The sequence below is a fragment of the Haliotis cracherodii genome, unplaced genomic scaffold, assembly GCF_022045235.1.
Source record: "Haliotis cracherodii isolate W230 unplaced genomic scaffold, xgHalCrac1.p SCAF_4, whole genome shotgun sequence".
NCBI classification, from domain to species: domain Eukaryota; kingdom Metazoa; phylum Mollusca; class Gastropoda; order Lepetellida; family Haliotidae; genus Haliotis; species Haliotis cracherodii.
The window spans coordinates 41,025,663-41,046,462 of record NW_027266297.1 but is presented as its reverse complement, the minus strand read 5'-3'; the positions used below and the strand labels follow the sequence as shown (position 1 = coordinate 41,046,462).

Below are 20,800 nucleotides of genomic sequence, written 5' to 3'. Positions count from 1 at the left end.
GTAAACGTAATCACTGCATAAAAAACAATGCCTAGCAGAACAGGAAATACAATTTAAGAGTTAATTATCATGTCTAGTGATGTTTTATCTCAAATTTTAAATTGTATTGACCATGTTCATTTGTTATCACCTGTTTGTTGATACCTGCATTTGCTGAAGGGATGCAACTGTGAATTAGATCACATCCTTTTTTTTGTCACTTTATTTGATTCTTGAATTTGGGAGCCAAGGTTTTCTCCAGCGCTGCATCTTGGCTAGCGGTACTTCGAGGAGCATTTTGTCGAGGAATCAGTGCATTTTGTTTTGATTATGATCCTTGATGTGTCAGCACCATACCCTTGTGGATTTCACTAAGGTGAACGTCTGCGACCTGCGTCACTTTAAGCTCACCTCCAACATCAATCTGATGTTAACACAACTGAAACACTGTGACAGTACACCTCATTCCCATTGCTGTGTTGTTGCTAGGAGTACCAGTCCTTCACAGACCTGCAGTTCAGTAAGGAGAAGAGGATCACCAGCATACAGTGGCATCCCAGCATTAAAGGTAACGTCCTGCAGTGTGTGAGCTCAGGAATCAAATTATGGGGCTTTTCTTTGCACGCCTAGATTACAAAATCGGAGAGACTTGCATTTGTGGCAAACAGATGACAAATAATGTTGTTAGTTGAAATCCTGGGAACTTGTAAAGATTGTTGATGGAAACAGGAAGTCACTATCGCAAGCACACCGAATTTCGTATGTAAACGTTCATGAGTAATATGATGCCTCTCTTGTTCTACTGTTGTCATGGGCGACCGCCTCCGTGGTCTAGTGGGAGAGAGGAATGTCAGGGGTTCGATAGGCTCTAGGCAGAATAGGTCAATTACGACTATAATTATAGTTTGGTGGTCATATGACTTGTATTTTTGTATCCTGACAATGTGGATCATTCCTCATGATATAAGATGCTGGGTCACCAATAATTTACGGCTTGTTGTGATATAGCTAGAGCAATGCTGACTGTGGCATTAAACAACATTCACTCACTAGAGGCATGTTTAACCTACAATTGATTGCATGGATATCAACGGCTTGCTAATTGGGCGTTGTCATAGCAATGATTGATACTCATGCAATTGACCACTGCTTGGTGTACCCCCAACTTGGTGTTGATAAATTTGTTGACTTTTGTCAGCAGCTGGCTTATTGGGTGTTGTCATAGAAATGATTGATGCTCATGCTGTTGACCACGGGTTGGTCTACCCCAACCTGACTTTTGTCAATAGCTGGTAGAATCAACATGCTCACAGGGATATCTATATGAACACCTTGTGTTCATGGTGTTGTGTTTCAGGTGTTGTCGCAGTTGCTGTGGCAGAGAGGTTGACGTTTGATGAGCGTATTGACAACGCAGCTAAGGTCATCATGACCCCATCACTGATTCTCATCTGGAGTTTCACAGACCCCATTCACCCGCAGGTAATACAAGAACACTAACGAGGAAACAGTGTATAGTCTGTAGATTACCCTGGGGCAGCAAACCTGTCAGCCTGCTCACTGTAGCTCTCCCATGCATATAGCTTGATTCTTTGCCTTACAAAAGGCTTCAAATGATCGACCCTTGTCATCGCATAACCCCCAAGTAGAAGGCTGATGTGCCAAAGCAATGGCCTTAGCTGCCCAAGCCGAATAGCCTTTCTCCTTGAGCTTTCTCCAGCAAGATATCTATGTTGGACTTGGACAGCAGCAGTGGGTCCTAGTAAAAGTAGACTGAAGATGGAAACAACCCTTTTTCTTCACCTTGGACCATCACTAAGCTCTGTTTTTCTTTGTCGTAAGGTAAGCAGTAGATGCATTGATGAGTAATGCAGGAAAAGTATACAAATGTAAAAAATGTTTCATTTTTCTAAAATTAAAATAAACATGTAAGGTGTTGATGGATTCAGCTGCGGCTCATCTTCATCATAGGTTTGACAGGTTGTGCACCCCTCATTATGTGAGCATCTGTCTCTGACTCTGTATGTGCTCTGTCTCCAGGCTTCAGTATCCCACAAGGCAAAGGGTGTACTGAAGATACCAGTCATGACAGGGCTTATGTCACAAACTATTTATTGTAGCAATTAGGCTAATAAAAATAATAGTCTTGGTTCTCAGGCACCACCCGCATCATTATAAAGTCGGCAGGACGTTTTGTTTTTATTTTCATTTTCAAAAATATATAAAAATCCTAATACTTAAACACAGTGCACAAAAAAAATGAAAATGGAAACAAAACGAAACATGCAATGAACTTTATGATGATGTGGGCAGTGCCTGAGAACCAAGACTATTATTTTTTTTAGCCCTACTGAACAATATACTGAGCTTCTTCATGTCACTTTCAAGAAATGTTCCTTAAGTCACCGATTACTTTAGCATTGGACCTCAGCTTTAGGAACAACTGTATTGGCTTTATGATCAATTGGAGAGAAAGGGTGTTCATTTTTCACTATATTTGAAACCCTGATGCTTATAAGGGGTGGAGAACAGAGAAGGTCAATTCAGTAACAGATATTCCCCTATTGTTGTATTCCACCTTATCCTAACATTTCATCACTTCTATCTTCCAACTTGCAACTAACCTTTTTATGGTAAATTGTACTACATGTATTTTCCTGCTATTCCTGTTAACTGATCCTAACACAATCCTTCCCTTGCTTTTTGTGTGACATACTCTATTGCTTGGTTTAAGGAATGTTTTGTGTAAACACCATGGTCAGTAGACATGGTAGTTGGTATATATCCAGGTGAGCTACAGTTCTGTGGCACTTTTTTCAATTTTGGACGGTGCACAATCCTTAAGCCAATTAATAACGTATTCCTTTACTGATAAATGTTTTACAGAGCATGATTGTGGCAGCTTAAGTGTGAAATGTGTATCATGAAATATACATGACTTGTAGATTGCAACCATTGATCAAAGGTCAGATCCAGCCCAGGTAAATGGTGTCCAGCTCAGACGAGTCCTGCAATGACATAGAGTGAATGATATAGAGAATGGCATGAGCATTCATTTTCTAATAACATATGTTTTATGAACTCCATTGTAATTTAGAGTAGTAATGTTGTGTTTTATACTTCATGTACCTAGAGGAATGAATTTTTTAGCATATTAGTTTACTGTGCATTCTACTCAATGTTGCTGTCTTTCTGTACATGTAGACCTATCCTCTATTTCTCCAGGCTCACGTTTCTGTAATCATACACTAACCCCTAGATCCTTTCCCTGGGGTCTCGTGATCTCAAATTACCCGCCCTTGATTTTCATTAGCGAATAATGGGGGGGCACGGGTGGCCAAGTCGTCTAAGCCGCAGTTTGCTGTGCAGAGTCATGTCCCTTGGACACGCCAGAAACTTATGATTGTGGGTTCGAATTCCGGTTTCCCCGATTATGTTTCAAGGTTTGTCAGCACCATACCCTTGATCAGGGGTTTCACCGAAGTGATAAATGTCTGAGACCTGCATCACTTCGGGCTTTCCTCCAACATTAAGCTGACACGCCGTGATATAACTGGAATAATGTTAAAAGCGGTGTTACTCACTCATAAGCAACTTTGATTTACTACACTACTCAATCAAACGTACCAATAAGAATAAGAGTTACAAACCAACCTCAATGTTGGGTTGGCGTTATAGGCACAACATGGCAATACAAGTTACCCATTTCCTTTTTCCTTATCTCAATGTTTCATTGGTCAGCAAAATGTTCATGAAAATCAAGGGCGAGTAATTTGAGATCGCGAGAACCATTTGAATGGATCCAGGGCTAAGTGTAGGTTTGCTGAAATGCGAGCCCTGGTGATATAGAGGTGCGTAGTCCTAGACATAGAATAACATGATTTAGTATAGTATGAGTAGCTGCATGCCTGTTGTATCATATACCCAGTACACACAATGCACTACTTTCATGCACAGCATTATCTGACATGCATGTTCACATCTGTCATCATCAGCCATGTTCTTCATGCATAACATTGTTTTTGTGAACCAACCTTGACCAAATATTCCACCCATGAGACAAAAGTCTAACTTACATATATCTTTCTACACAAGTATGTGAATGTTCTTGAATAATATTTGTATATTGATGTTGGAATGTGGACATATACTACTCCAAATAAGTTAAGGAACCCTGTTTTTTTCATATTACTATGGTCAATATGTCAAGACCTAATTCTTTCATATTACTATGGTCAATATGTCAAGACCTAATTCTTTCATATTACTATGGTCAATATGTCAAGACCTAATTCTTTCATATTACTATGGTCAATATGTCAAGACCCAATTCTTTCATATTACTATGGTCAATATTTCATGACCCGATTCTTTCATATTACTATAGTTAATCTGCAATAACAGATTTACTAAAGTAATCCTTAACAATCAGGTGCTCTTTAACTTCTTATAGGTAGCATATAATAATAAACTTTTTTTGTATCTCATATTATCCGATAAATTTCTTGGCCTCATTTAGTCATGATATTCCAGCAATAAAAGTTACTCTATTTATTCTATGTAGAGTAATTTTGAGAGTTTCATCCTTGCCATTTCAATTCAAAGCCTCTCTCCTGCTTAATTTGATATGACAAGTTGTTAATCATCCCCACTAACCCCTCTCTGTATAACCCTGGGTCATCGATGAGGCGATACTGTCAGAAAATAGCACATCCTTCAAGCCCCTCTCTAGGAGTTATTGACATCATAGTCAAGCAGTTTGCAGCAGAGCCTAAAAACCAAGTTGCTCACATTCATAACATAAACATCATTTGGTCATTGTTTTGCACTGTTTATGAAAAAACGTGTTAGAATTTTTGTCTTATTACAACTTGAAAAAGTCAAATTCGCAAACCAAATTCTTATGACATTTCCCAATCCCACTATGAAACTCCCACATCTCAAAATATCCTACACCGAAACTTGAAATGTATATTCTCTTTATAAAAATTCAAAGCAAATAAAATCAACTGTTACAGAATTTCTGCCAAAATCAATGTAATTTGTAGTTTGCGGAAGCAATAATTACACTAAAATATTCTGACTATACTAACATGTTTTGTATGCTTGACCTCTGCAGCTTCTGCTAGAGGCCCCGGATGACATCTACAGTTTCCAGTTCAATCCAGTCGATCCCAACATCATCGTTGGCGGCTGCTGTAATGGTCAGGTGGTATTATGGGATATCTCAGCACATGCTGATCGTCTGAAAGCTCCTCGAGGAGGTCACAGGAAGAAAGAGAAGAATGTGTTGGTGAGTAGAATGCTCTTGAGACAAAAAAGGATATGTTTTTTGCACTGGGTTCGACTTCCTATATGGTTAAAATCTCAACGTCCACAACATGACAATTGCTGGAATATTGCCAAAGCAGCATGACATCATTCTTACCTGCTCTGGTTTTATATTTTTTGTTCTATTATGAGTATGTTTTTGCGATATTTAAGTTGCTATCTGTATTTCAGCCAGGATTTGAGGACCCCAATGCCCTGAAGACCCCCATAGTGAGGTACTGTGCAGTGTCCAGTATAGAGCACAGCCACAAGGCGGCCATCACAGACATACAGTGGGTGCCTGACCACATGGAGGTGAGGCTGATAGAAGGGTGTCAACGTGAGGCTGATAGCAGGGTGTCAGTGTGAGGTTGATAGCAGGGTGTCAGTGTGAGGCTGATAGCAGGGTGTCAGTGTGAGGCTGATAGCAGGGTGTCAGCGTGAGGCTGATAGAAGGGTGTCAGCGTGAGGCTGATAGCAGGGTGTCAACGTGAGACTGATAGCAGGGTGTCAGTGTGAGGCTGATAGCAGGGTGTCAGTGTGAGGCTGATAGCAGGGTGTCAGTGTGAGGCTGATAGCAGGTTGTCAGCGTGAGGCTGATAGCAGGGTGTCAGTGTGAGGCTGATGGCAGGGTGTCAGTGTGAGGCTGATAGCAGGGTGTCAGTGTGAGGCTGATAGCAGGGTGTCAGCGTGAGGCTGATAGCAGGGTGTCAACGTGAGGCTGATAGCAGGGTGTCAGTGTGAGGCTGATGGCAGGGTGTCATTGTGAGGTTGCCATTCTGATTATATCAAATATATGGTTTTGTTTTTTGAAAACAGGTCAACAGAATGGGTATTCCACAAGAGAACCGATCCCTCAACTGTATCCAGGTCATGTCCTGTGCTACTGACCAGTAAGTAAATCCATGTAATAATGATACTAGCTGGATAATCTTTCAGATAATGTTCATCTTCATCAGGTAGTCAAGTATGTCGATGAAATGTGTCGGCTGTGATGACATTGTAAGACATTTGCTCATAATGCCGAAGATCCAGGATTGATTCCTAGCATGAACTCTGGTCTTGGTGATGCTCACCATGATATGGCTCAAATATTATTTGGTAACGTAAAATATCCTGGGACCTGACCCCCTATTACCCGGGTACCCACTGTAGGTCGCAAGAGTTGGGTAGGAAATGTCCGATTGGGATTTGTTTTACTGCAGCCCTGGCAAGAACTATTTAGATACATGTATCAAACGATCAGATCTTGCGTACACTGAAGTTGACTGACATATACACGTCAAAAGGAATGTGTTCATCATTGCAAAGAAATGCAAACATTAGCAACTTGTTGTCTAACCACTGAGCTATAGTGATTTTTTGTCATTAAATAATATATCATGTGACTAACCACGGGTCCGGGTAGTACTGTGGGTTCCCAGGTCCTAATCAGGACCGACCTGACCCGAGTACCGAGGCCTATTTGATACACTGATAAGGAAAAATATATTACGTGGCCAACCATGGTTCCAGGTAGTACTGTGGGTGCCGGGGTCCTACTCAGGACCCACCCAATCCAAGTACCTGAGTTACCCATCCCAGGCCTCTTCGATACGCTAATAAGCAACAATATATTACGCATCTTACCATGGGTCCCGGTAGTCCTGTGGGTACCCAGGTCCTACTCAGGACCAACCCAACCCGAGTTACCCATCCCATCCCTAACATGAAACCATAATTGCTCATATAAAAGCAGTGAAAATAGTATTTGCAGTATGTCATTCCTTCCATAAAGTCTATAGATTCAAGATGACAACTATATCAGGGGCACCTGTAATCAGAACCAAGAGAAATGCTGAACTGATCATTGTATTGTTTATTATCAATGCTCGTGTTCACCTATCCTATATAATTTGTTCATATAGAAGTGTAAGAAGTTCCCTTTTAGATTATAATAGATAAGATGCCCAAAGATTTGCACATGTAACTATCTTGTTCCTCATGAGGTTTGTTTGCACCTCCAGCTGTGTGTTGTTCTGGGACACAAGGCCGTCTAAAGGCCAACAGGGGAAGGATGATGACAAAGGCCCCAAGAACCCCATGGGCATCGCTAACACCTTCCGTCACCTTGACCTTCAGTGGAAGCCCCATCTCAGGGTGAGACCACAAAATCACTCACTCATGCAATTATTCAGATTAGCAGGGGCATGGCTGGCCTTGTGGTCTAAGAGAGCTGCATCCATGAACCATTCTTTCCACAAAGTGATCATAGTGCTATGACTATTGTAAGTCAGCGTAAGTATGGGAGTTAAGATCACCTTAGCGCTATGGTCGCTTTGTGGAACTGGAGCCTGGGTTTGAATCGTAGATTAAGTATGATCGCAATGCCTGGTTTGTCAGTGCCGTACTGGTGCTTGTAGGTCTCTGCATTAAGCTGATACACACTAAAATACTGTTCAATGTTCACTCACTCACTCATACTAGTTACTAGTTTGCCTTTTCTAATTGTTCTTTGTAGTGTTTAGAGTTGGGTTGTTTTTTGTGACTATTCGTATACAGTAGTAGCCATGTCGCCATGTCATCCAGACGGCATCCAGATGCCATTGATGACGTCATTCGAATCTTATTGTGACTTGGGGAATGATGTCACACTAGAAACTATGTAATAGCTGAATATTCTGACTTGCTGACTTTATAGGTAAACTCTGAAATTTGTCTCTGTATGTAGACATCTTCTTAGGAAATAATTGAACATTATATTCTTGTTCATGTCATATCATGTTTACATCACTCGTGCCTAAATTCTAGTATTTATCGTAAATATCGGAAAATAGACAGTCGTGTCGTAAACATAGTATTACATTAACATGAATATAATATCCTCTATATAAGAACATATTTGTAACTAACAATTGCTGAGCATCGACCTCCTGTACAGGTGAACCTTCACAAGTCTGAGCCAGGCGGTGACCACAGTGCTACCAAGTTCACCATACAGGAGAGGCAGGGAGACAGATCAGCACGTAAGTTGCCTTACGATGTTCATCAGGTGTGTGTAGGGGCAGGGGGATAGATCAGCACGTAAGTTGCCTTATGATGTTCACCAGGTGTGTGTAGGGGCAGGGGGACAGATCAGCACGTAAGTTGCCTTACGATGTTCATCAGGTGTGTGTAGGGGCAGGGGGACAGATCAGCACGTAAGTTGCCTTATGATGTTCACCAGGTGTGTGTAGGGGCAGGGGGACTGATCAGCACGTAAGTTGCCTTATGATGTTCATCAGGTGTGTGTAGGGGCAGGGGGACAGATCAGCACGTAAGTTGCCTCATGATGTTCACCAGGTGTGTGTAGGGGCAGGGGGACTGATCAGCACGTAAGTTGCCTTATGATGTTCACCAGGTGTGTGTAGGGGCAGGGGGACTGATCAGCACGTAAGTTGCCTTATGATGTTCACCAGGTGTGTGTAGGGGCAGGGGGACAGATCAGCATGTAAATTGCCTCATGATGTTCACCAGGTGTGTGTAGGGGCAGGGGGACTGATCAGCACGTAAGTTGCCTTATGATGTTCACCAGGTGTGTGTAGGGCAGGGGGACAGATCAGCATGTAAATTGCCTCATGATGTTCACCAGGTGTGTGTAGGGGCAGGGGGACTGATCAGCACGTAAGTTGCCTTACGATGTTCATCAGGTGTGTGTAGGGGCAGGGGGACAGATCAGCACGTAAGTTGCCTTATGATGTTCACCAGGTGTGTGTAGGGGCAGGGGGACTGATCAGCACGTAAGTTGCCTTATGATGTTCATCAGGTGTGTGTAGGGGCAGGGGGACAGATCAGCACGTAAGTTGCCTTATGATGTTCACCAGGTGTGTGTAGGGGCAGGGGGACTGATCAGCACGTAAGTTGCCTTATGATGTTCATCAGGTGTGTGTAGGGGCAGGGGGACAGATCAGCACGTAAGTTGCCTCATGATGTTCACCAGGTGTGTGTAGGGGCAGGGGGACTGATCAGCACGTAAGTTGCCTTATGATGTTCACCAGGTGTGTGTAGGGGCAGGGGGACTGATCAGCACGTAAGTTGCCTTATGATGTTCACCAGGTGTGTGTAGGGGCAGGGGGACAGATCAGCATGTAAATTGCCTCATGATGTTCACCAGGTGTGTGTAGGGGCAGGGGGACTGATCAGCACGTAAGTTGCCTTATGATGTTCACCAGGTGTGTGTAGGGCAGGGGGACAGATCAGCATGTAAATTGCCTCATGATGTTCACCAGGTGTGTGTAGGGGCAGGGGGACTGATCAGCACGTAAGTTGCCTTATGATGTTCACCAGGTGTGTGTAGAGCAGGGGGACTGATCAGTCCGTAAGTTGCCTTATGATGTTCACCAGGTGTGTGTAGGGGCAGGGGGACAGATCAGCATGTAAGTTGCCTTACGATGTTCATCAGATGTGTGTGTAGGGGCAGAGAGACAGATTAGCACGTAAGTTGCCTTATGATATTCATTAGATTTGTGTGTGTAGGTGAAGGGGGACAGATCAGCATGTAAGTTGCCTTACGATGTTCATCAGGTGTGTGTGTAGCGGCAGGGAGACTGATCAGCACGTAAGTTGCCTTACGATGTTCATCAGGTGTGTGTAGGGCCAGGGGACGGATCAGCACGTAAGTTACTGTAGGAAGTTCATTGTGTGTGTGTAGGGTCAGGGGACGGATCAGCATGTAAGTTGCTGTAGGATGTTCATTGTGTGTGTGTAGGGCCAGGGGACGGATCAGCACGTAAGTTGCTGTAGGATGTTCATTATGTGTTTGTAGGGTCAGGGGGGGGACGGATCAGCACTTAAGTTGCTGTAGGAAGTTCATTGTGTGTGTGTAAGGTCAGGGGACGGATCAGCACGTATGTTGCTGTAGGATGTTCATTATGTGTTTGTAGGGTCAGGGGACGGATCAGCACGTAAGTTGCTGTAGGATGTTCATTGTGTGTGTGTGTTGGGGCATGGGGACAGATCAAAATGTCTTTTTTGGCGTGGTTTGATAGATACATATAGAAACTGTTTCCATGCATACATATATTGTAGGCATATTTTACATATTAGCCATATTGTGCTTATTGTTGGCATGTTGTGCATAAAGTAGGCATATATATGTATCATTCAGTAGTGTTTTTTTGTTTTATGCTTCAAGCTTCAATATGAATGTTTCTTCAATGTTTGTAGTATTGTTATTTCTGGAGGCAATACGTTAATCATCATGCACTGAAACTGTTTCTTGGAGAATCTTTGAAATAAAAATAAATGATAATATTTTATACAAGTGATTTTAATATATAAATATATCATCCTGAAGAACATGTTTAAACAAATTATGTAACAAATTTAATAAGATGATGGTTTCATTCAAGCAATTATTCATTCTAGAATCATATTACATGTACACAAGAAAGGGTGAATCCAGTTGTTTGGTCAAAGTTGCAGAAGTTACAAATATTTTCATCTCAGACATTTTTTATCAATAAATATTGTAAAGTGTATATATTGGAAGACTTTTTGCTGTGTTTGTACAGCATGTATGTGGTATTTCATGGTAAGGTCGTCTCTGTTCTATGTGGCCATGTGCTGCTATATTTGTTATAGTTTGACGATTCTTTGTCAACACATAGTTCTTGCGATCAAGTGTGTGGGAGCCTCGACGATGATTGGTCAAACTGGTTCCATGTGAAAAATAACTACCGGCAATAGCAATCAGCTGCTTTGCTTTGGGTTATAATTATTTGAAATATATTTGGTAAAAGCTGCAACTAAAATAACAAGATATTGGAATATATTATGTCATTATGTACAATTATAGAGAAATTACATCAACCATAACATGGTTAAAGCCGGAGAAACTCAAATCTGTTAATTCTGAATTAGAATCAATTGCAACAACAATAGCATGACATCATTGTAATTGTTTAAAATCAATAAATATGACAACCTTTACTTTCAGTGAAAAGTGAATTCACCGCATTTTTCACTCATTTTGTTTAAATTATGCCTGTATAGTAAAATGGTTAAATGAATGTTTATCAATATTTCATTTTAGAAAAAGCTTTTTGTTTAGTTGCTCATCTTAAAAATTATTTTTGTGATATTTGTTCATTTGTATAGACAATATTTTTGAAGAAAAACCAGAAGACAGTAAGTCCTAGAGAAAAGCTTAGCTTTTAGTCGTAGCAGTTGGCATTAGATTAATTAGATTATTTGCCTCAAGGTGTCATCGTTAACATTGACAGTCCTTCCTATAGACATGTAGACACTGATATGCCATGGTGGAACATTGTAGCTAGGTGGGGGGCACGGCTGGCCCAGTTGTCTAAGGCACCGTAATTCGCTGTCTGTGCAGAGTTGCGTTCCTTGGGCACGCCAGAAACCTATGATTGTGGGTTTGAATCCGGTTCGCTTCGATGTTTCTAGGGTTTTCAGCACCATACCCGTGCTCGTGGGTTTCATTGAAGTGGTAAACGTCTGAGACCTGCATCACTTCAGGCTTTCCTCCCACATTAAGCTGACCCGCCGTTATATAACTGGAATACATGTACTGTTAAAATCGGCATTAAACCCAACTCACTCTCATTGTAGCTAGGTAGTTTGATGCTTGTGTAGATGCCAGAATACCTGTACAAACTCTGGACTGATTGCAGTCAACATTGACTGAACATGCTAAACCAGCTGGGTCACTAGTTTTCTGTAACAGTCCATGAACAGTACTGTGATACACAATCACCAGTGTCGTACGTGAATATTCAATACAATGCATTGTTATTATTCAAACAATATTTCAATGTTACTTATTTGTTCAGAAAGCAAATAAATCACTATTCAAATATCTCAAGTCTTAGTTAACATGGTACAGTTACCTTCAGTACCACAGTAATCCTTGACTGTTGTCTAATCAACATTCCTTCAGTACCCTCAGTAATCCTTGACTCTGTGGTTGGATCAACATTCCTTCAGTACCCTCAGCAATCCTTGACTCTGTGGTCTAATCAACATTCCTTCAGTACCTCAGTAATCCTTGACTCTGTGGTCTAATCAACATTCCTTCAGTACCCTCAGCAATCCTTGACTCTGTGGTCTTTTCAACATTCCTTCAGTACCTCAGCAATCCTTGACTCTGTGGTCTAATCAACATTCCTTCAGTACCTTCAGTAACCCTTGACTCTGTGGTCATATCAACATTTCTTCAGTACCCTCAGTAATCCTTGACTCTGTTAAAATAATTCTACTGAGGGAGATAATTAGACTGTTGTGTTGTCGTACTTGTATGCAGGAAATCATTAAATGTGTCGGTAACAGAGTTAATTACATAAATTTGGAGATGCGTGCACTATTCATGTAAGGCTATTTTAGTGAAGGAAACGTGTTTAAGAGATGTCCTTCAAATTTGATTTGGACATAATATTAATGGCAAGTAGAGTGACCTCTCAGAAAAAATTCTACCATATATTGTACCTCTGCAGTTGCCAAGGCAACAGACAGTGTGGACAAAGACCAGAGTCAGACAGGAGGGTTTTCCTTTGGGAGCAACAAGCCTGGATCAGGAAAAGAGAAGAAGACGCTTCAGTCTGTCAACACCCACTTCTATGTGGGCACAGAGGTGAGACTCATTGACACATGATGGGGGTGGGGAGAAGCAGGATTAGATATTGTCTTTTTTTTTCTTTTTTCTTTTTTAAAATTTTTGTTGTTGATATTGTTGATGTACCTTTTGCTAAGCCTAAGCAGGGAGTTGATTTTGGTTCCACATTTGTTTCTGATCAATTTAGTCTGTAATTAATTGAGTAGTTTACGAATATATACAGGCAGCTTTTCCAACGAACTTAATGAATGTGTTATGGACTAATGTGATAGTTTAAAGGTGTTTCAGCAAATGTCATAAACAGTTCATGCTTGAACTAAAGTGGGAGAATTTATAGTTGACATTCATGTCTCAAGTCTGTATAAAATGTAACATCATCAATCCATATAAATTGTTACTGTAAGTGTTCAGTTTGGCTGGAGCATGGAATTATGTAGACCTGCTGAGGGGCCAATGTTAAGCCCACAATCTGAAGCAAATGTCAGTAAAAGTTTCCAGATTTGAATTAATTATGTGATTAGTCATGTTATTGTAGTAATGATATAAGTTGCAGCAGGATCACGAGGGGTACATGGGGTTTTATGTGTCCTGTGTTAGGTTTTATACCGAGGGACACTTAAAACTCCATGTACCCTGAGTGATCCTGCTACAACAAATTTATCTTACCAACATGTTTTGATGTGACATTGTAAAAGAATGAACACAAATTCAAAATTGATAGAAAACAGCTGTTCGATTAAGCTGAGGTTTACTTGTGCTATGTCATGTGACTTCCACTGACTCGGAAAAAGCGTGCGACTTTATGTTTGAGCGGGGCATAAGGGATTTATTCTGTCTCTCAGAAATGCATGTGCAGTCTGTATTGCTCATGGCGGGGTATAAGAGATTTATTCCCCTGCTGAGCAATTTATTTCCCTCCAAGGCAGGATACACAGTATTTGCTCAAGATCATGTGGACCAATCAGATCTCATCATTCTGACATGGACGTATGATAACTAATGTTATCACTTGGCAGAGGTGACTTGCATTTCACTGATAACAAGAACAATAAACAAGAAGATGCTTTTGTTTTACAATTTTGCTTTGAATGAAATATTGAAATACATATAAAGTTACGAAAATAAGGACTTTTACAAAAATTACATCTTTGAACAAAATTAACTTTTTCCTCAATTTGTCTGCCAAGGCGCTTAGTTTGAAATCCTTGTTAACTCCTGATGAGTAAAGCGTGGGTGTTCTGTGTTCCAGGACGGGGAAGTCGTGTACGTGGATTGGATGCCACAGAAAGATCAGGACACTGGCAAAATACAGAGTGAGAACATTTCTTACTTGCAGACACAGACCTCAGTCTTTTTGTTACAATCAATAGCACAAAGATAAGTTTGGTAGTTTCACATGTATTGGAAATGATATCTATCTGCAAGAATATTTTTTCAGTTTGTGACGTCATGTAGTTCTAACTGTTAAATCAACAGGCAATATATTCAGAATCTCTGTAGATGTGTTGATTCAAGCATCATTATCATCAAACATGTTCAATTTTGTGGCCTTCCATACTGAAATAATCTTCGTAACTTTTGACATGCCATAGTTTGAAGTAGTGTTCAACTCAACTCACTTACTGTAAACTTCTTGTGACCCGTGTTGATCCAAGTTAGAAAAATTCTTCAGCAACCCATGCTTGCCGTAACAAGTGACTGTGCTTGTAAGAGCCGACTAACAGAATCGGGTGGTCAGGCACGCTGACTTGGTTTAGCATGTCATTGATCCCAATTGCGTGGATCAATGCTCATGATGTCAGTCACCGCATTGTCTGGTCCAGACTCGATTATTTACAGACTGCGGTCATATAGCTGGAATATTGCTGAGTGCGGCGTTAAACTTCAAACAAACAAAATCTAAACTACTTGCAACATAATATTAATAGTTTGTATCATAATATCTACTACAAATATGAAATTGTTTCACTCCTTATTCAACATTTCTCAAGCCAAAATTCAGGTGTTATTTCATTGAAAAATATAGACAGAAATCTTAATTGAAATTTCTAATTATTTGGGTTCTCACATTGGGGTTGTTTGGGTAAATTTGCCCTCTCCTTGGTCTTGGTCTCGACAGAACAAGTTCACAAGTCTGTATCATAGAGCTGTTGTACTAGATGTGTGTCTGTGTTGCAGCCCCCAAACCAGTGTACTACCATTCCATCCATGACGGACCAGTCAGAGCTCTGGAGAGGTCGCCCTTCATCAAGGAGGTCGTGTTGTGTGTGGGAGGATGGACCTTCAGTCTGTGGAAGGAAAATGTTTCGGTAATGCCCATCTTGAATAGCTTGAGTAACATTGAATGTTGTCTTCGTGCCCCTTAGGACCATGATTGTGAAATAGGCATTCCTCTCTTTTAATTATTTTCCTGAGGCAAGTGAATTCACTGACTGTAAAAGTCCATTTTTCACCCTTGCTGAACTAGGCTGGAATTTCTGGGCTTGATCAAAGTGCCACCAGTGGCTATTATGATTTATGTCCCTTCTGTCCCTGATTGACCAATCAGATTCCACCTCTCATATCACTTGCATTTGCTTCAAATAAAATGGCATTGCCCAGTGAAGACGATCTGATAGATAATCAAGATCTTTATTGTAATAAAGCGTGTCTTACCTTGCAAAGTGCAACAAATCACAAGAGCACCTTGATTAAAAACATGAAAAGATTGGAAAATATCTGTTGACGCTAAGTTGTCAGTACACAAATCCTGCAGTCGACCGAAGCCTGTATGGCAGGTTACGAACTGGATGATGATTTCGTTTGGACTATGCATAGAGTTGTTAGAACAGCCAATTTATAGCTCCATAATTACAGCCTAATTAATTAATTCAAATGACTCTTTGTCAGTATTACATTGACCCACACTCCTGTACTAGTGTAACACCAACACTTCCACTCCCCCCCCCCCCCCCCCACACACACATACACATACACACCAATTGACCATTTTTGTTAAAACTCACTCATTTGTTGCCCAGTGGTGGTTGTGTATTCATAGAACAGGTCCCCATTTCACATGATTGTGATAGGAGAGGTCTGACATGAGGATTTGGTGGTCACCATATGTGACATGGCTCAGAGTGTGAATCTAGCCCATCTCCATCAGCGCTCTTGCTGTCAATCACTGGTTTGACTCGCCACTGTGGAATATTGCTGACTGCAGCATTAATCAAACATTCCCTGTCCCCTTGTTACAGAGTGGACCGATCCTGTTCTCTGCTGCCTCCAACGTGAAGCTGTCTGCTGGCCACTGGTCACCCTCTCGACCCGGTGTCTTCTTCATTGCCAAGGTGGACGGCAGTGTTGATGTATGGGACCTGTTGGACAAGACACACGAGCCGTCGATCACGCAGAGCGTGTCACCATCCCCCATCACCACCCTCTACCCCTTCCAAGTCACACGTATGTGAAGATCTGGGTTAGAATAGGTGTTCAGCAACCCATGCTTGCCATAAGAGGCGACTATGTTTGTCGTAAGAAGCATCTAACTGGATCAGGTGGTCAGGCTTGATGATTTGGTTGATGCATGTCATCATATCCCAATTGCGTGGATCAATGCTCATGATATCAATCACTGGATTGTCTGGTCCAGACTTGATTATTTACAGACCACTGTCATACAGCTGGAATATTGCTGAGTGCGGCGTTAAACAACAAACAAACAAACTTACTGTGAAATCAGCTGGCTTGCATTTATCCTGCTACACTTTTCTCTCAAAATACACCCTACAGTGAGGTCTCTTTGACATAGAAATATCAGGCCGTTCATTTTTTAAGTTTTAAAAAAATAGCTTGGGAAATCAAATATTAATTCACTATTCATATATTAAGTGGAGAAAGCTGCTTTCATTTAGAAAACAGTGACTATTCAGAACATCAATATTGAAGTCAAAACTACAGCAAAAAGTCTCATGTTCTCATGACATAGTGTATCATGATGGAGAAGTTAACTAATACATCACATGCACACCATGTATTGAAATACTACAGATAGGCCTGATAACACATCAGACTTTCCATTACATAATGACTGCCTCCGTAGTCTAGTGGTAGTGCATCTGCCAAGAGGGCAGAAGGTCCAGGGTTTGATCCCCAGATGCGTAATACCAAAAGATGTTAAAATATGGTTGTTGTTGTTACCCTGCCTGGCACTTGGCATTAAGGGGCTAAAACAAGGACTGGACAAGGACTAGTACAAGAGGACACACACACATGCATGCACGTTGCCATTTAAGTGCAATAATCTTGGACATGATGTTAAATCCAATTTCATCTCACCTCCATCACATAACACTGAAATACTACAGATAAACCTGATAACACATGGAACTTTCCAATACACAGAGAAGCAGCAGCTGTTGGCCGTGGGAGACGATGCGGGGACACTCCACATCCTCGAGATCCCCTGGAGTCTGCGACAACCTACATCCCATGAGGTGTGTAGTTATCTGACAAGAAGGCTTCATTGCTCAGTACAGCTGGGAGTCCAGTCTACCGATGACCAGATTCTTCTGGTCTAAGTCAAATACAGCTATTATTAATACACAGTGCAAACTTGTCTTTGTGTCAGTAGATCCAAGGGGCATCTTGTGGCCCATGTTGTCATGATTTATTGACTTGCCTCCCTTAGTGCTGCAAGGATCTGGCAATCATAGGTTTGAATTCTCCATGAATATATATATCCTTGGTTTGTCAGTGCCATTATACCTGAGTTTGTGGGTTTCACATTCTTTTCTATGACATTCTTCTGACATTAGGCCGCCTTAATGAAATAACTGAAATATTGTTCAAAGAATTAGACCCCCCTCCCCCCCTATTACTCGACGCTACACTGTCTGGATAGTACTGTGGATGCCTGGGTCCTACTAAGTACCCACCTGACCCGAGTACCTGAGTTACCCGTCCCAGCCCTACTGAACACAACCTCTCATTCTCTTCAATGGATTCAGGAATCTTTGTTGATAAAGATCATTCAGATTGTTGATAACTAACACAATAGGATCTTGATCGTGTAAAGTATGATCTGGATCATCTGTTTGTATCCACGGATCCTTTTGTTTGCATCAGCCATGATTTGGCTTTCTAATTGTCTGTTGATATTTCTTGGCAAACTGACATTTGATTATCTTGTCACTCTGTTGTCAACTCTTTTCTTGGTTTTGTTGCTGCTTTCATAAAAAAAATACCTGTAATGTCTGACTGTGTTGCAGATAAATGGCGTGAGTAATTATTTCGAGCGGGAAGTCAAGAGGCGAGGGTTCGTTGTTCAGAGATGGGACTTCAGAGAAGCAGAGAAGAGAGAGCTGGAGGCAGAGATAAAACGAAAAGCTGGGGTGAGTGACATCACATCAACTGCAAAAACCCTTGTATGGCCCAGTTGTATATATGTACATGTGTGTGTGTGTTTCAAACTCTTAATATTTGCTCCTGCCACCAAGATCTGCAACACTCAATCCCATCCATCCATCATCCATCCATCTATCCATTTTCAATTATCAATAAATTTACATGCTCAGTTACTTTTGTTTTAAGGAATACATTGCAGTGATATCTACCTTGATAATTCCCATTTACAGATCAACCACATCAATACTGTGTGAATTAATTCAGTGAAATGACAATAGAAATTATTACTTGAGTGTGTGTTTTACTGAATTTATGAAATGAGTGCCAGAAAAGAATTCAACTTTCCAAGAGAAAGAGAATATTTAACTCTGACCTAACTTTCATAAAATAACATCAACTGGTCTTTCCACGGCAACATCAACGCCATCAAGCATGTGAAATCATTAGTACACATTTCCTTCATATGTCTTTTATCCCCCCGGTATGTAATACGTTGGGATATCATAGTCAGCTTGTCTGTCCGTCTGCAATCATTTTTTGTCTGGATCATATCTCTAAAACTAAACAGCTTTTTTTGTTCCATGGTTGTGACCATCACTCTGTTCATAGTTGTTCAACTGTCCATATCTCAAAAACTAGCAGGTATTCTTTCATAAAAATTGCACACACAAAGACCATGTTGTCAACTGGTGCCTTGTGCTATGTAGTGATTTTTTGGAATTTTTAGCTTTTCTGTTCCCACAGCAACAAGTTTGACTTTGACTGTTTATATTAGTGTGCACCTGACATTGAAATACAAAGTTCTGAATCCCTATTCCATGGTATTGTTTTGATAGCTCAGTAACTACTCTTGACTGACAGATTAGGTAGAATTCCCTCATCAAGTTGTACTTGCTGTAACAGTCAGATTTGTTCTTTCGAATTTGTTGGGGCAGGGAGATTTGTCATCTTCTAAAGTCTCTTGTTTTAACATTTTCATGTTAATTTTAAACAGTGAATAATTATGATGATGATGATAATAAAATGCTTGCATGTTCAGATTGCTCCTAACGTGGTGTTGACGGAGGAGGAGCTGGAGTACAAGGCTAAGATGGAGTACATCGAGTACGAGAAGGAGGAGGCCAACTTCCTGCGGGAACTCGGACTCAAGGCAGAGGAGGAGGAAGTCCTGCCAGAAGTATAGTCCCCTGCCAAGCCTGACTTCAGACCTCACTCAGCATTACTACACCAGTGATGTGGCTGTGGGTCATGGTGTAGCTTCCCTTTAGCCATCAGAAGACTGGATGCTGTCAAACACTGCAGCAAGATCTCAATACAGCAGAACCTTATGCAAGTTTGGGTTACATTAAATCCTGTATATTTCTAGATCGATGATTATGTGAAGGACTGAGTGAACTCCTATATTCGAGATTGCCAAGTGTACCGAGATCCAGATTCTCTATCACTGTCTCTATCTTATGTCCTGTGTTATGACCAACTGTGATATTTACCATGTGTACTGGGACCTGTAGGAACAGCCTCCCTGTATGTGATGTTGGCTTGAACTATGTAGACATATATTTACTGTTCCATTGTTGAAGTTGTTGTTTTCATCTTCATTTGTCCAATGTGTACATAATCACCTGATGTGTTTGTAAATTCACATAAATATGTATAACATAATCAATAAACAGTTCATTCAAAAAAGTGGTGATGTGTTTTTTAGGTATAAGGGTGCAAACTGTGCACACACTCCACACTGAAATTGTCACATCTCGAAACTTCTCAAGTGATGCGGGGCGGTCGGGTAGCTTTGTGGTTAAAGCGTCCGCTTGTCACGCCGAAGACCCAGGTTCGATTCCCGACATGGGTACAATGTGTGAAGGCCATTTCTGGTGTCCCCACCGTGATATTGCTGGAATATTGCTAAAAGCCGCATAAAATCAAACTCACTCACTCACTCAATCACTCAAGTGATGCAGCTGTCCTGGATGCCGTTGTACAAAGCGATCTTAGTGCTAAGATGATCGTAACTCCCATATCTTAACATAGACTTATGACACTTGTAGCGCCAAGTTCGCCCAAGAAAACCAAGGGAGGTCACTTTATTTACTAAATCACTTCTGGTGCAGGTTGGCCACTAGATGTTGAAGACCATCACTACCTACAAGAATATCTACTGCCACATCACAGCAGTAACAGTAGCTATTTACAAAGAAATAAGTCATTTTCAATTCTTTTTTTATTATTTCAATTCAAATATAACAAATCTGTATCACAATTATTTTCAAATTACATGTACTTGAAAATCATCTCTTATGGTAGAAAATTATACACAAAACATATGTCTTATATAAAATGTACACTATTAATAAAAAAAACTAATACAAACACACACATAAGTATCAGCTGATGTGGGTAGGTAGCGTTAAAATGCAACCATCTGCGGTCTGTAAATAATCGAGTCTGGACCAGACAATCCAGTGATTGACGTCATGAGCATCAATCAGTGCAATAGGGATACAATGACATGCAATAACCAAGTCAGCTACCCTG

The 20,800-nt window shown here is 40.9% G+C and overlaps 1 protein-coding gene across 2 annotated transcripts in view; it reads left to right on the top strand.

The window, feature by feature from the left end:
* The window catches only part of LOC139479847 (dynein axonemal intermediate chain 3-like), a 30,506-nt gene extending 10,582 nt beyond the window's left edge, over window positions 1-19,924 (top strand). The window contains exons 10-24 of one of the 2 annotated variants that reach the window (XM_071262743.1): window positions 469-547; window positions 1,337-1,461; window positions 5,099-5,272; window positions 5,482-5,604; window positions 6,109-6,182; window positions 7,296-7,428; window positions 8,210-8,294; window positions 10,191-10,211; window positions 12,759-12,895; window positions 14,127-14,190; window positions 15,056-15,186; window positions 16,117-16,321; window positions 17,264-17,355; window positions 18,130-18,252; window positions 19,305-19,924. In XM_071262743.1, coding sequence (XP_071118844.1) covers window positions 469-547; window positions 1,337-1,461; window positions 5,099-5,272; window positions 5,482-5,604; window positions 6,109-6,182; window positions 7,296-7,428; window positions 8,210-8,294; window positions 10,191-10,211; window positions 12,759-12,895; window positions 14,127-14,190; window positions 15,056-15,186; window positions 16,117-16,321; window positions 17,264-17,355; window positions 18,130-18,252; window positions 19,305-19,448 — 1,710 coding nt within the window. In that variant the 3' untranslated portion in view covers window positions 19,449-19,924. The remainder of the gene's footprint in view (window positions 1-468; window positions 548-1,336; window positions 1,462-5,098; window positions 5,273-5,481; window positions 5,605-6,108; window positions 6,183-7,295; window positions 7,429-8,209; window positions 8,295-10,190; window positions 10,212-12,758; window positions 12,896-14,126; window positions 14,191-15,055; window positions 15,187-16,116; window positions 16,322-17,263; window positions 17,356-18,129; window positions 18,253-19,304) is intronic. The other variant, XM_071262744.1, reaches the window with a different exon arrangement.
* Window positions 19,925-20,800: the final 876 nt, after the last annotated feature.